This window comes from Pygocentrus nattereri, chromosome 19 (genome assembly GCF_015220715.1).
Source record: "Pygocentrus nattereri isolate fPygNat1 chromosome 19, fPygNat1.pri, whole genome shotgun sequence".
Taxonomy (NCBI): domain Eukaryota; kingdom Metazoa; phylum Chordata; class Actinopteri; order Characiformes; family Serrasalmidae; genus Pygocentrus; species Pygocentrus nattereri.
Window position 1 is genome coordinate 10,884,109 of NC_051229.1, and position 16,344 is coordinate 10,900,452.

The 16,344-nt window shown below is 37.9% G+C and overlaps 1 protein-coding gene across 2 annotated transcripts in view; it reads left to right on the forward strand.

The window, feature by feature from the left end:
* Positions 1-16,344, forward strand: part of sema6ba (sema domain, transmembrane domain (TM), and cytoplasmic domain, (semaphorin) 6Ba) — a 222,073-nt gene that overhangs the window by 104,428 nt on the left and 101,301 nt on the right. For both annotated transcript variants that reach the window (XM_017707447.2, XM_037531151.1), the window contains exons 2-3: positions 1,496-1,618; positions 10,683-10,797. In XM_017707447.2, coding sequence (XP_017562936.1) covers positions 1,513-1,618; positions 10,683-10,797 — 221 coding nt within the window. In that variant the 5' untranslated portion in view covers positions 1,496-1,512. The remainder of the gene's footprint in view (positions 1-1,495; positions 1,619-10,682; positions 10,798-16,344) is intronic.

Below are 16,344 nucleotides of genomic sequence, written 5' to 3' on the forward strand. Positions count from 1 at the left end.
TGTGAGCTATTCAGTTAAATGGGAAATGGCACAGTGTTTAAAGTGATGTCACTGCATGCATCTAGTGGAGTTTGTCTGTGCGTTTTCATTCCAAACTGTTGTTTGAGCGCGTGGGTAATGTGCTGGAATAAGAAGCTTTGACAAACTGCCATAAATCACTGGCCAATTAGACAAAGCGCCAAGGAATTTGGCTGCGTGAGAGAAACAACAAAAGAAAGGAAGAGAAAAGGGAAAAGGAAGAGAAAAGAACAGATGGCAAAGGCTGTCAGTTTTGCGGCCTTTTGAACTGGTCACTCGCTTCAGAAATGCTTCTCTGGGATGAAGAGGAAAACGTGTGAAGAAGAGTAATCAAGAGTGTGTGTGTGGGTGGGGTTGTGGTGGGGGGGACTCCTGTGTAATTGAGGGTTGTGTGTGAGGAGGGCGGTCTTCACACCTTCAATCTGGTCGCAGTCTGAGCTGACTGATTGCCAGAGAGGTCTGGCGGCTTTATGGAAACACACGCACACACACTCACACACAAACACACGCAGATGTTTTTCCGACTCTGGTTAAAACAGCAGAGGTGTAATTTGTTCTGACAGCAGGTATTTTTTATTGTTCTGCTTTGCAAAATAAGGCTCTTCTTCTTCCATAAGCTCTCTCTCTCTCTCGCTCTCCCGCTCTTTCTACCATCAGAAAATACATTTTCTTTTTTTCTTCTTTTTTTCTCTTTCACTCTCTCTCTCTATCTTTCTCTTTCTCTCTCACCTATTCTCTCTATCTCTCTCTCTTCCTCAACATCAGAATGTACATTTCTCTAACATTCTCTCTTTCTCTGCCCCCTCTCACTCTTAACTCCCTCTTTTTCCGTCTTTCTCTCTCATCTCTCTCCCATTTGCTTTCTCTCATGTTTCTCTTTCTCTCTGTCTCTTTCTCTCTTTCAACCAGCACCAGAACATACATTGTTCTCTTCTCTTTTTTGTTTTATCTTACATTTTCCCCTCTCTCTTTTCTTGTTTCTCTCACTTTTCTTTATTTGTTCCTCTTTTGTTCTATTCTCTTTCTCTCTCTTTTTCTCTGTCCTTTCCCCTGACCCTCTCTTTCCTTTCCCTTGTTTCTTCCTTTTACTGTTTCTCTAATCTCTCTTTTTACTTCTCTTTTCTCTCTGTCTCTTCCTGTCTGTCTTTGTTACTTATCTCTTTCACTTTCACTCTCTCTCTCTCTCTCTACCCTTTATTACATTTCCTTTCTTAATGTAATAAGCAGTAATGAAAGATGTGTCTGAATCAAATTCCACAAAGAATATAGTGTGTTTGTGTGTGTGTGTGAAAGAGTGTCAATGTGTGTGTGTGTGTGTGTGTGTGTGCACTTCTTTGTGTCTTAAGTGTGTGTGTGTCTAGGTGTGTGTCTAGGTGTGTGTGTGTGTGTGGGTGTGTGATTGTATACTTTTGGGTATGTGATGTGTGTGTGAGGTGTTTGCACCTCACTAATATCTCCCTCCTCTTGTCCCGAACAGACCAGGCGACCACTGCCATGGCAACCGGTGCCCCCTTCCTCCCGATGCTCCTAGGCATTCTCCGATTGGCCACCTGCTCGTTTCCAGAGGAACCAGGCCCTTTAATCTCCGCCCCTGCCGAGGGTAAGCCCCTCCCCCTTCCCTTTCCATCCTCCAATTACCTCACACGGCAGGGTGGCATTTGGACACAGAAGTCCCTAAGGAGCACAAGTGAAAATCTATCACCTCCCACAGGACCCTCAGAACAAGCTCAGGACATGAATGACTTTTACATTTGGCAGCCAGGAACAAAATTAGTTAACACATGACAGGTTTGGAATTTCAGAGCCTAATTAATGGAACAGTGATTAATACTGTGGTACAGCGCTGTGTCCTTGTTATGATGTCCGATGCTGATGGATTTGTTTATTAATTCACTTCATCAGTTCTTCAGCCATTATAACTTACTGTTAAAACGCGTACAAATATGGTTAAAATTAGGTTTTACAGCAAAGTTGCTTTAAGGATTTTCAGTCTAATTTCATTACACAACTTTACTACTATTTCTAATACTATTTACATTGTAAACTGTTAGTACATTTTAATGGTGTGTTCCCACCTTAAACTAGAGTTTTGTCAAGATATGCAGTATTCTGTAGCAGAGTCCTCACACTCATTGGTTCAGAATTTTATATAATTTTGATGTTTTCATTAAGCCCTTAAATGTGCCCTGCATGGACTGGTGACCTGTCCAGGATGTATCCTGCCTTCCACCCAAAGACTGGGTGCTGGAGCTGGGATAGGCTCCAACAACCCCCATCACCCAGAAGGATAAGCGGTGTAGAAGATAGCTAGAAGCTAGCCTAGCCACTCATCTACAGGCTTATACACACAACTAGCGATGGACCTGTCATGAATTTGTATTCCGCTTCTGCTTTCTTAACTGACTAATTGGCCCATATTTAGCCAATTTTTACAGCCTTTTTTAAACCAAAGTTTACATGGCAACATAGATCGAAAAACATATGTGGTCCCACTTTACTATAAGACTAGATACTGTATATGAATGGTTTCAAATTTGTTTATTAATTATATTTGTTAATCAGGTCCCAAAAACCTTTAAAAAGTACAACAGTAACATTTTTTCTAAAACTTCAGATTTGCTTAATTTAACTTTTGCTATCAGTATTATATCTGTCAGCTTCATCAGATACTCATACTCAGCAGATATAACGGGTCACTGTTGCCCTCTTAATGTATGTGTTATAGCTGCTTATTATGCTATGTAAAACATTCATAAACCCTTTATGAGCATAGTATTATTTTTAAGTTTTTCCAAATAAGATGATAAATTGGCCGATCCTGATCAAATGTTTGGAGCGAAAATATGCTGTTCCAGTTTTGAGTCTTACCTCAGTTGTTGAACAAAATCATAAACAATTATTCAGTACAAAATGGTGATGCTTTTTACCTTTTCAGTCAGAGAAAACAAACCAAACAGAAAAGATATCTAATATTAGGTAGTCAGGTAGTCTTGGTGTCCTCCTCATCTGACAAGTAACTTCTGATGTTTTGAGTAATCCATGATCTCTACTGATATGACCAAGTTTCCTACAGTTATATAGATACAATAAGATATTCAGCATCCTAGCAGTAACAGTAGCTTATGTGCTTTTCTTAAGAATTCACCGGATAATGAACTCCCCAAATTCCATCCCATAGAAATTTTTAATTTAGGCTGGTAAAAATTTTTCAAATAATCACAGATGTTTGGAGTGAAAAGAAGTAAAATCAACCTCTGCTACAAACTATTTAAAATACATTTTCTGCAAATGTTAATGAATAGTTATTTTATATTTGATTAATAACACAAGTTTTTACAATGTGTGTCAGTACTTATCTCCTGCACAGATTTCATAGCTTGTAACCACATTTTGTAACCAGCTAGGAGTCTTTCTATTATTGTTTTAGGAATTTTCAATCACTCTTCCTTCCAGAACACTTCTAGTTCTGCAGTATTCTTGAGTTGTCTTGCATACTCATCATCTACCCACATATTTTCAATGACGTTCAAGTGAGGGCCATTCCAAATTCTTTAGCTTGCATTTCTTGAAGTCTTCAGTTTCTTGACTTCCTGAGTCACATTTATTTAGACATTTATGTAGACATTTGCTAGAATACATTCTTCTATCTACCCATGCAGTGTATCCTATGGTACTGGCTGCCAAAGCATAGTAAATCCACCCCATGCTTATCAGTTTGCAAGGTGTTCTGTTCATCATATGCTGCTCCTTTTTTTTCCAAACATACTTTTGGTGAATGTGGCTAAAAAGTTCAGTTTTTCTTCACTGGCCCACAAAATGCTACTGGCATATTGGGATATTGCTTTGCATACTTTAAACGTCGACTTTTGTGGTGAAGTCACAGGTGCAATTTCCTTCTGATGACAGATCATGTTTGTATCAGCTGAATCCTCCTGCAAGTCCTTTACTGTGCTGTGGGGGTTTTGCTTTGCCTTTCTGACCATCATAGGAGCAGTTCTATCTTCCAGATCTTGCCTTGACTTCCATAGTTCACCTAATCTGCCATTTCTTAATGACATTTCAGACAGTGAAATAGCGAGTTGGGAGTGTTTAATATCTCTTTATAGCCTTCTCCCACTTTATAGGCATCTATTAGCTTCATTTCAGGTGCACAGAGGATCCCATGTTGGTAAGTTTTGATGTGAGTCAGAGAATTTATTGCACTCTAGAAGTGTCATCAGCTGACAATTCCTAATGCCTGCCTAGCCAGTTCTAATGAGTTATTTAGAGCTTAGTTAAGCTAATTACGTTATGACACTTTACAAGTCCAAACTTTTGCAGATTACACAATTAACTAGTGCATTATTAGTGTTTTTTAAATCAATCAAATATAAAGTAACTGTGCAGTAACATTTGCAGAAGATTATTCTTTTTTAATACTTTGCTGCAAAGAGTTATCAAAAATCAACAGAATACTAATTTGGCTATGGGGTGCCCAAACTTTTGCACACAACTGTATACCTATTGAATATAATAATAAATAACAGTGAACATCTTTAAATATAGCTATTTGCATTCTTCCAGGCACAGTCATTTAACATTTTGATAACTGTGTATAGACTTTATCTGGTGGAACATGTTGGGGGGAATTCAAATGTGGTTGTCATATATACAGTCATATTTATGAGCTTCATAACTACTGAGGAGGGTTTCAAAAATGCAATCAAATGAAAGTTCTCTGCTGAAAAGGCATTAGTGAAGAGAAAAGGACAGTTTTATTGAAGGCACAATGCCATTTCTATTTCGTATAAATTAACAGGATGAATGCCTCTTTTCTGCATTCTTACCTGTAGTTTCCAATAAAAAAACAGACTTTCAAACTTTATGAAAAAAAATACACCTTAGCTAGCAATATGTCTATTATAGTTTAAGCTTCTGGGTGACAAAAGTTATTGTTTTAGTCCTCAGGCTCTCCTGAATGTCAACTTTACCAAGCCAATATTTTATCAATGTATTTACGCTGCTTTAGCACGTCGACAGATGTGAACGCTTCCTCCCTCTTTAGTTGGCTGCATGTGGATGTTATGAATGAGTTCCCCACCAAATTCAGCCAAAATGTCTTGCGAAGTCTATATTTATGTAAATAATGCTTTTAATAGTTTTGAATAATTAGAAAGTTAGTGTAGTTTGCATCATAAAACTTGTTTTATAATGTTTCCTAAACATTAATAAGGTTAAACTTGAACAGTTTAGAATTTTTGTAATGAATTACAACTTTCAGCTTATTAACATCCAACTGATGCTTTCCTGCTCAGATTGTAACATTTGGAGTTAAACAGTTGAGTTTGAATACAGAAGCTTTTGCCGCTGGTCTTTTCACTGGAACTTTTGATAAGCAAGCCAATGATTCACGCACTGACCAGCACACACAATTCAGGCAAACAACACCTGTCTCCTGATTGGTTATCTGCATTGCAATGGGCAGATTAATCTGTATAAAGTTCAGGGCTGCTTGTAGATTGTGCTGTTCATAAATGGAGTGGAAACCACACTCACATTTCACAGCTGGCACATGTCTCACTCACCTTTATTATGTCTCAGTAGAGCAGTTTTGACAGTCCTCTGTTATTCTGTTAGCCAGGTGGAATAGGCAGTGGTCCATTTAGTTAGGGCTGAAGTCACTGTCCCACTTTGCCATCGCCCACTGACCCCCTGTTAACCCCACCACAGTTTTGAGAGGACATAGTGCCAAACACAAGGCTTCACTTTTCCACATCAACACAGATTCAAAAATCTGTTTCTTTTTCATTAATAAACTTTTCCACCTCATCTTGGCTTACAATCTTTTTTGTGACATTTAGATTTCTGACTTTTCCATCCTGTTTTTTTATGTGATTTTTCAAAATTCACAGAAAGAGTTGAATGGAAAACCCACATATGAGTAAGTGGTTTCCTCTCCTTTCATAAATGTAAAATCTTTATCTAAGTGCAAAGTTTTTGTTGGTGGTAATCAACCACATTGTAGTGCCAGCAAAGAAGACAATGTAGAAAACAATGAGCTTTAAAGGTGAATGCTCTTTTATTGAACAGACAGCGAGAGATAACCACCACTCAGTGCCAGCTGACATGGCTGGGAAGCAGGCAGGTCACCTCCAGCCATACAGTCTGAATTCACAGCTGACACTTAATCCCATAAGATCCTAGGTTTCTTACATTCTAAGGCTTATTATTCAATAAATACATGCACTACAATGCAAACAAGCTGAGTTATTTCTGCGTTAAAGAAGTGTGTAGTAAAACTTTGGACCCCGTCAGTGGGCCCTGGCCATTTGTCGGGTTAATCCACCTGACCAAACCCGCAGCCTAGGGTGGAGATGTATGGTGTCTATTAGCTGACCACTACCCTTCAGAATGTAGTGTCCTGTCCAACACCCACCCACTCCTTAAGGCACTCCGCTAAAGTTGCATGTCTGTGTACACTACTAACATCCACAACAGGAGGAGCAGAACATTAAATGTCTCTTCTTACTAGGAGGACTGCACCTCTCAAGAGCCACTTTGCACAGCCACTCTGCAAGGCCACGCCAGTCCTACAGCAGTGCAGTATTGTAGTGGTAGAACACTACAATATGTTGTATTATGCTGTACACTCTTCAATACAGAGGTGCCTCAAAGTGTTCTTCGGTTGGATGCTTTAGAAAAAAACACTTTTGATTCCCTAAACAACCAGATTTTTTTAAAAGAGCCATCCATTGGCAACCAAAAGTGGTTGTTCCATGGCATTTCATGGCATATTTTATTTTAAAGGTGCAGATGCATCAGATAAAGATTCGTTTGGAAAATAGTGGAGTGTTCCTTTAATCTGCGGGCTTATCCTTGGGTTATTACTCACGGGCCTTAATATTCAGTTACTGCTATAAATTATGATGTGAGAAATTGAAGTGTGGACCCACATGCGAGTTCATGGGTTCACCTATAATCATATGTTAAGTACGGTTTTGTGGAGATGAACGGTGTAGCTAATCTGTTAGCTGACTGTTCCTCTTCAGTATGTAGTGTCCTGTCCAACCCCCACCCACTCCTTCAAGCACTCCGCTACAGTTCTGTGTCTGTGTGCATACTCGCTGTGGGCAGGAATTAGTGCCATTGCCTTGCAGCTCAAACGTCAATCTTATGATTATGCAGAAGAGTGCAGAGATCAAAGGTCAGACAGAACCGTGTGATTTACATGCTCAGGAAAACAGCATATGGAATATGTTTGTCTGAATATGAAAAATAGTGAGAAAGTCAGGTGCAGGGAGGGGGGAATGGGTTGAAGATTATTTTCCAGAATACAAAGCTTTTAAGCTCTAACAGCTACTTTACATCACATCTGAGAAAAACCTGAAATAAGCCTGTTAGCTCATACCTGCTCTCATCACCATTATATCCTTTAGCTGTATCATTTCATTCCTTTCAGTTCCACTGAAGTCCCCGTATTATAGAATAGCAATTATAGCATCTAAAGGGGGTTTATTCTCATTGTACTATGATACAGATGTAATAGAGCGCGGCAGTAATGATGAGAGATGTTCATCCCCTGTAGGCCAACAGCTGTTTTTAAGCTGAAAAACATGAAAGCGCGCAGTGGGCCAGGAGCAAAACATGTCAGCACAGTTTGTAGACTTAAGCTCTGGTCAAGCTAGATTAGTTTTGCCTGGGGAGCTCCTGTGATTTAAAGCGATGGATCAGCAAAAAATGAAATTTACACAATCTTACACAAGTGTGGTTGATTAGCCAAGACATGTTAGACATCTGAAGTTAGATTCTTGTAGATTCTTCACGCTGGAGGTACAAGGCTAAGGTAGCTAACAAGTAAAGCTAATATACATCAGTTAGCATTATGCAAACTAAGTGCCTAGCACTCTCAGCTAAAAACAGAACTAGCCGCCAACCTGAAACCTTTTTCTTGTTGATTTTTATGTCATACAGTGTCATAAACCACATACGTAATCTGTTTGATATTACTTAACAATTCTACGCACTTCGAGGCAAGCGTGTGGCGATTTAGGTGAGTGGTTTTCACAATGCTAATTGATACATTTCCATTACTTGTTAGCTACATTAGCTTTTAACAGTTGTAAATGCCCAACGTTTTAGCTGATTGACTACATTTATGGTGAGGGGAATGCTGTGCAAATTTTACTTTAACAATACTGTGCAAAGGTTTGGGTGCTGCTGGTCAAATCAAACGTTCTGTTGATTTTCTAGGTGAAATGAAGCCCTTAAAATCCCCAGCTTATTACGTACTAAGGCCTATGATTCAGTAACTACAGGTACTACAGCAAACTGGCTGAGCTACTCTTAGGTTATAGAAGGGTGTAATAAAACTTTGGGCACTCTGGTGGGCCCTAGCCATTTAAGGGTTTAAATGACACATCCAATACAGAAAACATGCTTCTATATGTTTTAATACACAATGCAATGCGCTGAATTTAACATATTGAGGAAAAAATAAAGCGTAAAATGTGGTTTTCTGTGAGACCTGTCCAGGGTGTTTTCTGCCTTCCACCCAATGACTGCTATGCTCCAGCTCCCCTTGCAACCCAGAAGGATAAGTGGCTTATAAAATCTGTGTGTGTGTGCTCTCTGTGAAGGAAGGTAACTTGTTTTCACTCAGAAAATCAACGAAACATAATTTAATCAGGGATATTCACACATTTGCATTCAAAAGTACCAACAAATCTGTGATTTTAATCAATTATGAATCTGCAATGTTCATACTTTTAGCCAAAGAAGTCTGAAAAGTTATAATTACAGAATAGATTGCATTCTGTAATCCGTGGAACCTGCAGCTCCCTCAGCAATAGTATTCCTGTTCAAATCAACCTCACAGTTATGGAATAACAATATCTTTTTAATAGACACAGCCATGTGCATAATCCCCTAGATAGCATAGACCGTTATAGCTGGTCAACAACAAAACCATAATATGTTGTATTTTTTTTATACTGGTTTGCTGGTCAGTAGCAGTGAAAGCTGGTCACCAGCAAAACCAACATATACAATGGTGGTAGGGTGGTCAACCAGCACCAGGCCAGTATAAACCAGCATAAACCAGCATAGACAGGTTTGAATTCCATGTTTTTTTTCAGCAGGTACATCCAAGCTATGACATTTCAGTCCAGGCTACATATGGAAATTGGTAAAAAAATACACAGCTAATTTGTTGCATATGAATCAACCAATAAACTCCTTTACAAATCACACTACCAAACCTCCTCTAGTAAAACTAATTCAGCTCAAAAGAGGCTTTATTTGGAGGATATCTGTGGGATGTTCAGGCTGCTCCTAGATTATTAATAACCGACACTGTGAGGTCAGAGCATGATTAGATCAGACCAAGAGGCGATCTGAGATAAATGTAGTTAGAAAACAAATGAGTTCAAAATAGAATTCTATTATTATACAGTAGTCATATAACACCATTTAACATTGGTGATGACTCTGCAAAATATTAGAAGGATAAGATCTCAAAAGTTCAAATGAGGCTGTAGTTAAACACAGGAAGAGCTTGAATAGCAAACTATGACCCTCATAATAGAGTTTAACACTGGAGCTAACACTGCAAGACCTTAGAATGATAAGATTCTATCTGACAAAAGATAGACGGCAGGGATGATATAATACTGAGATAGGACTGCTACAGCAACAAGAAAATAAAAACATTTCCATGAGGTACCACAGGATTCATGCTAACAGTGTTATGCAGCTAGCTCACTTAGCCTGCTGCAGATGTGTGGTGTTCTCTCTGTTTCTGTTTATTTTCATGCTTTTTCATAGGAGCTAGGTGTTAGAAAAGACTGGGCACTAGATATACTGTGCCAAAGTTAAAACTTCTCATTTGTTCTCAACTGTCTAGCTAGGTAATTTACCCTTGTTAGCTCATTTGGAAATTTGAAAATGAACATACCATCCTAAAAAAGATGGTTCCTCAAGGCTTCTTTAGTAAACAAAATGATTATATTTAGAGTTCTATATAGAACATATAGCATTATTGGTGGTGTGTTAATGTATTGTGCTGGTACAAGTGGATCAGATACAGCACCTATATAGTAAGTGGAGCTCATAAAATGCACAATAAGCACAGAAAAAAGGAGGTGGTCATAATGTTATGCCTTATCAGTGTGGGTGTGTATATATATATATATATATATATATATATATATATATATATATATATATATATATATATATATACACACATATATCCTATGTTCTCTCTTTTTCTCCATCATTCTTGTTTCATTTCCTACATGCTTCTTTTTGTTAGCTCATCTCTCGTCTCCTCTGCATCTCTCTGTCTCTCTCTGTCACGCTCTCTTTCTTTGTTTTTCAGTTCAATAGGCTTTATTGGCATGACTGCTTAACATGCAGTATCGCCAAAGCAATTACAAGACGATGGCAGTGCAATAGGCCTAATAATAAAACATGTATGACAACAAAAGCTTAATATAAATAGCAGCTATATTTTTTATGAACTGTGCTAAGAATATTTGTGGATCCGTGCAGCTGCTAATACACAGCAACAAATAAACAGACAGAAACACAATCAAATTAGGATGGAATCAAATCAGAATACACACTGTCCTTCAGCTTCAGGAAGGGAACTGATCATTTGTCGTATGTTTCTCTCTCTCTTCCAGTTGCTAGGCGCTATCCTGTGTTTCTAGGCCGAGCTCATCGTTCCTATATGCGGCAGGAGCCGCTGTACATTCAGAGCGTCCTCAAAGTCAACCGCACACTCTACATCGGGGCAAGGTAACTGGACCTGTACTGACCACTTACCTACATTAAACTGTTGCCTGTACTGACACTTCACCCTTCACCTGCACTTAAATGGCCCATATTCTACTTTCTTCCAGCTTTCTGGTACTCTGTAAAGTGGACAAATATTTTTCAACCATGATGAATTCAAAATAGGCCATTGTTTAAGCGTCGTTTCTGTATGTGGACTATATGACCTAAGGAGTGAACACTATGTTTTGAAACTTGTATCCACTGAAGCCAATAATACCTTTAACTTTTTCATTTAAAAAAAGCAAGCAGAATTTTGTTTCCATGATATGGACCCTGTAACCCAGAAATGACCTATAACTCACCTGCGCTTTATGTGGAAATGACATCCCACATTGACTTCAGCTGCACACCTCTCCTGCACTTCTGAGCATTACTCAGGATGACCAGTAAAGGACTGACACTTTGCCTGACCACAAAGCGCTCTATGACTATACCCCAGCTGCTTTAGAAATATGCATTTTAGAACCGTTATGGCAAAAGCAATTGGCAAGTATTTTATTTTAGATGAGGATTTTCATTTTAACTGAATGGCAGGTGTTTCACTCACCCCCAAAAACGGAAATGAGAAATTACACAGTGGAACGATTTCATTACGATTTCAAATCTCTGAAAAATGAAAACTTGGGTCATAAGCGCCTGAATCCGAGGAGGTAAGGAGGTATTATCCACTCAAAGTCTTTTTCCCATCTGCTTTTTATTCTTCCCACTCTGCGTGTGAGCGTGTGTGAGTGTGACTCCGTTTCACGGGTGTTATCTTAAGGAGTGTTAAAAAAAAAATCCACCACACAGATCATACTTTCTTCAAAGGCAGTGCGAACTGGAGCTTTTAAACTCTCTGGAGAGTGCACATGTGCTCCCGCTTAGGCTGAAGCCTGAAGGGAAAAGCTCTTAGAAAGAAAGGGGGCGGTCTTGCCCTTTGCCCTCGGCCCCTGTTCTCCCAGAGACCACTCAAGCACTCTTCCCACTGTCAGGGCAGATACACTGTGGCTTGGGTTGCGAGATTAGAAGCGTCAGGGAAACCGGTAGAAACCAGTTCACACTTTCAAAAAGTGTTACATCTTTGTGACAGAGATTTGCACGGCTAGAGGTGCATGAGTTTAGAGATTAACTGCTGCACTGAATCACAGACTGCATCACATTATTTATGAATGACACTGCAAGGCCACAGAGTGACAAGATCCGAGCAAAGGGTTGCTCTGGGATAAAAGCAGTTAGCAAACAGATGAGTTCACAACACTTCTGTAATGTGATAATCCTGATTTAACACCATATAGCCTTGGGAGACATTACAAGAATGAGATCTAGAGATGAAAATGTTGCTCTAAGCTAACAGTAGTTAAGTCTAAGATAACTGGGATTATCCTACTAATCAGATGGCAGGTGCTGACCTTAGAAAGGATTTTAAATTTTTTAGCCCTAGTTAGCCCCTACATCATTAGTTTGCAAGGCACAAGGCAAGAACAGCAGCACAAATGTGGGCAAGATGCTAAGAAGCTGCAACAATCACTGCAACACCACAGGATGATTGGAATGCTGACTACAGTGGTAATGGAAATGGAGAGATATTTTTAATGAATATAATCAAATAAAGTCATTTTCTCTGGAACTCTGTTATCAGATTAACTGGGACACTGTTGACCCTCAGTGTGTGAAATGTTGTAACTGTGTCATTCTGTGTTAAGCTGCTAGTGAGTAATGAGGAACGAGTGGGGAGGGTTGAGTACTGTGCTATTGTTTCTGGTATAAAACCCGCTCTGCTCATATTTTCTTACAGCATGTAATAGACTAGCCAGAGTTTAGGTCAGTCTCATGCAGAGCCTTAGGTGGCAACTAAAGTGGCCAGGGAGGCCAGTATATATTAATTAATCACCTTTTTGGGTTGTACTTAACAAAGAAAACTATACTATTTCCATCCTCACTCAACTCTTAATGACATATACAAGAAAATATTAAAGTTTAATTAAATAGAAATTACATTGAAAAACAGCTCATGCACAAATAGGCATGTCTATTTATAGCAATTTATTGGGCTAATTTTGAGGACCTTAATAAGACAGTTTCGGTCAATGGTGGGCAAAACTACACAAATCCTGTTCTTCAATTAAAGTAAAGATACCCATTGTTGAAAGTTTTTTGAGTAAACAAAGTTCTCCATTTATGTTTCTACATGACTTAAAATACAGCAATATTTTTATTTGAAAGGATATTCAATTTAATGAACAATTAAATTAAACAAGACTTTTTAAAAACAGGCATACTTTTTAATAGAATAGTAAATCAGAAACAAGTTACATTTTCAATATTTCAAAATAACTTCTCTTGTGAACAACTGGTCAAGTTGACCACATGGAATTTTCTTAGAAAGGCAAGTCACAACTCAACACAATGGAAAATGGCAGAAACACGAGTATAAAGGCCTGCACACCATTTTATAGGCTTCAAAATCTCACTGATATTTCCCAAACTCTAATACTCATTCTCAAAATCACCTTTAAAACAATAGCATTTTAAACATTTTTAAAATGTTAAATGGAGAATTTTGTGACTTCATTCACATTCAGGCATGATACGTGTCACGATTGGCTCCTCCCACTCCATGTGCTTTTTGTTTTGGTCTTCCATGTGCATTGGTTTTGGTTTAGCCCCCTGGTTTCGTGACTCCGCCCCTGATTGTCTCCACCTGTTTTCCACCTGTCCCTCGTTTTCCATGTGTATTTAAGCCCTGTGTTTGCCCCTTGTGTTGGCTGGTCTTTGTTTGATGTATGTTGTTGTTATCTGCTGTGGTGTTTGTTCTGTTTTAGTTTTATGTCATGTCTGCCCCCTGATCTATCCATGTTGCCTCATTGACCCTGGACCGTTTTGACCATGACCTTGGATTTGCCCTTAATAAATCTTACTTATCTCAGCACGTGCGTCTGCCTCCTCGCTCCACGTTACAATAAGTGGCATCATCGTTGGAGGAAAGAATTTTATGTGCACATTGAACAATGATATTAAGAAAAGACATAGTTTGAAGTATATTTATTTTGGTGAACATTCCTCTGTGGCTGTAGACATGAAAAAGATTTACAGAATCAGGCATCCTTTACTAAATAAATAACTATGATAACTATAACTACTACTAAAGTCCTGCTTCTGTTGTTCTTGCGTGCTGGTGAGGACCATTGGTCAACAGTGCAAAAAAATGGTAACTTGGCAAGTGAAATTATCTTAAATCTAGCTGATATTATCTAATATGTCTCATGTTGAGATTGTTATAGAACTATTATAATATAATTTAACCAATGTCTAGACATTTTTACTTGTTTTAAGTGAAATTATCTCACTATATTGGCAGATAATTTAGCTTTTTTTAAGATACTAGTCACAATACCACATTTTTGCAGTGAAGTTCACCACACAGTTACTTTCTCAAAAACACAAATCAAAACACAATTGAAAACATAATGGAAAAAGAACAGAGCTCTGATATACAGGGCTGTTAATATGCATTGATATTTGTGAATAACTACTGTAAAAAATTTATGTTTGAAATGTTTGTACTCATATTTCTGATGGGGTACATATACTTCCATTTTAATGAGTATTTTATTTCATGGCATTGTCATTGCTGAAGGAATTTTTTAATAGATTACAGAGTTTGTTTACCTTGAGCGAATTTTTTACTTTTGTTTTAACTGTTCATTCTGTCCAACACTGAAAGAGATTTTGGGAATCTGCATTTTTCATTTGAGTATACAGCAGATACTGACAGTGCTTAATAGCACATTTCTAGACCACATCCTAGCAAATCTGGGTTGCTCTGAGTGGGTGTATGTGTGCTTGGTGCCAGTGTGAACTTCACAATCATTATCCTAAGTGCGGTGTCATTTTTTAATGGAAAGATTAAGAAAAGGCAGATCCTCAACTCTTCAGTTGATATTTCCTGAGATTCAGTTTGTCCATCCAGCTCTTCTGTATATGCAGTCCCTTCCTGTGCTGACCTCTGTGGTCTGCCTGGGAAGAAAACTGTGGTTTGTTAAAGGCATCTAAAGGCAGTTTTGATATGAAAATGAATGAATAAATTTCCTTCTACTGTTAACATTATTATTTCCCTTTATATAATTTTAATGGCAGCAGCTATTGTCACCTGATTTTCAGGAGTCAGACTGGGCTCTTCTATGCTCAGGTATCTGCAGCCCTGCAGTAGAAGGTGTGTCCAACATTATGGCACCTGTTTAAACTGTAGACAGGCTATAGTCATAAACAGTCACATATTTCATATTCTGTGTCTCATACAGCGAAGGTGAGACAAATATTTTTGCTTCTGTTATAGAACCCTGTGTATATTTCCACTTCATATCCACACACATAATGTGTTTTGACTGTGTACATATAAATATGAACAAAAAAAGTATATATTCATAAACATAAAACATAAAGATGCGTTTAAAAGCTATGAATAGATAGGGAGATGTATTCAGATGCTATTTCAAAATATTGTGGTTCTCGGATCAGAACCTTGTGTCTCCAAATGGTAACTTTAAAAGTAATGTATGTTTTTTCCTCCTCCTGTAATGTAAGTCAAAGGAACCAGACATTTTTCATGTCAGACATTTTGGGCCATTTGTTTTGGTATGTTCTTCATGAAATTTGCACACAATGTAAAGAACAACAGGTATTTTCCAATTTTGTCAAATTACATCAGCTTTCTTACATCAACAGTAAGAAATAAATAGCTTTTTGTAGCATTGTGATTCAATTTTGGCCCATTTTTCTGTGTGTGCGTGTGTGTGTGTGTGTATACATACATTCAAAAAATTTGATGTGGATATATATACTGGAAGTATATTACATAACAAAAAGTTTGTTAATGTCTTTCCCTTCACTGTGTTCCTTTACATGAATTTGAACAACATAGACCTTAGATTGAAGTACTGTAAAGAGCATTTACTGGCATTAATGTCTAAATGTTTACAGAAATAATAGTTCCTACCTTAACTTGTGTCAAATTCTGTGTGTTCTCCGAGTGAAAGGAAGCTAGTCAGTTTCAAAAGGAAAACAGAAATTCAATTGTACATTTGTCAGTTTAATTTGGAAAAACATTTCCAAAGCTATTTTGTCTAAATGGTATATAACCATCTTTTACACATAGTTGCTCTTAGTTACTAAGTTATTATTATGAGGATACATAGTGTATAATCAAGTGTTTCTCTTAGTCTTATACAGCAGTAACGTTATTTGTTTTGTGTAATTATTAAAAACTGCCCCAATGTTTTGTCTTTATTTGTTTTTGGGGGTTAAAGTCAAACCCAGAACTCCTGTGACTTAAACTATGTTTGCAACCCTTAGTGCTGCAAAACCAAGATATGCTTCTGCATTGATTAATGTTCCACAAAAAAATAAACATAAGTTTATAGTACAAAAGTACTATACCTGTACTGATATTTTACATCTTTAATAATATAGTCCAGCTCTTATAGGTTAATGAATAGCATAGTGGATAAATAGGCTGCTTAGGAGCCAAAA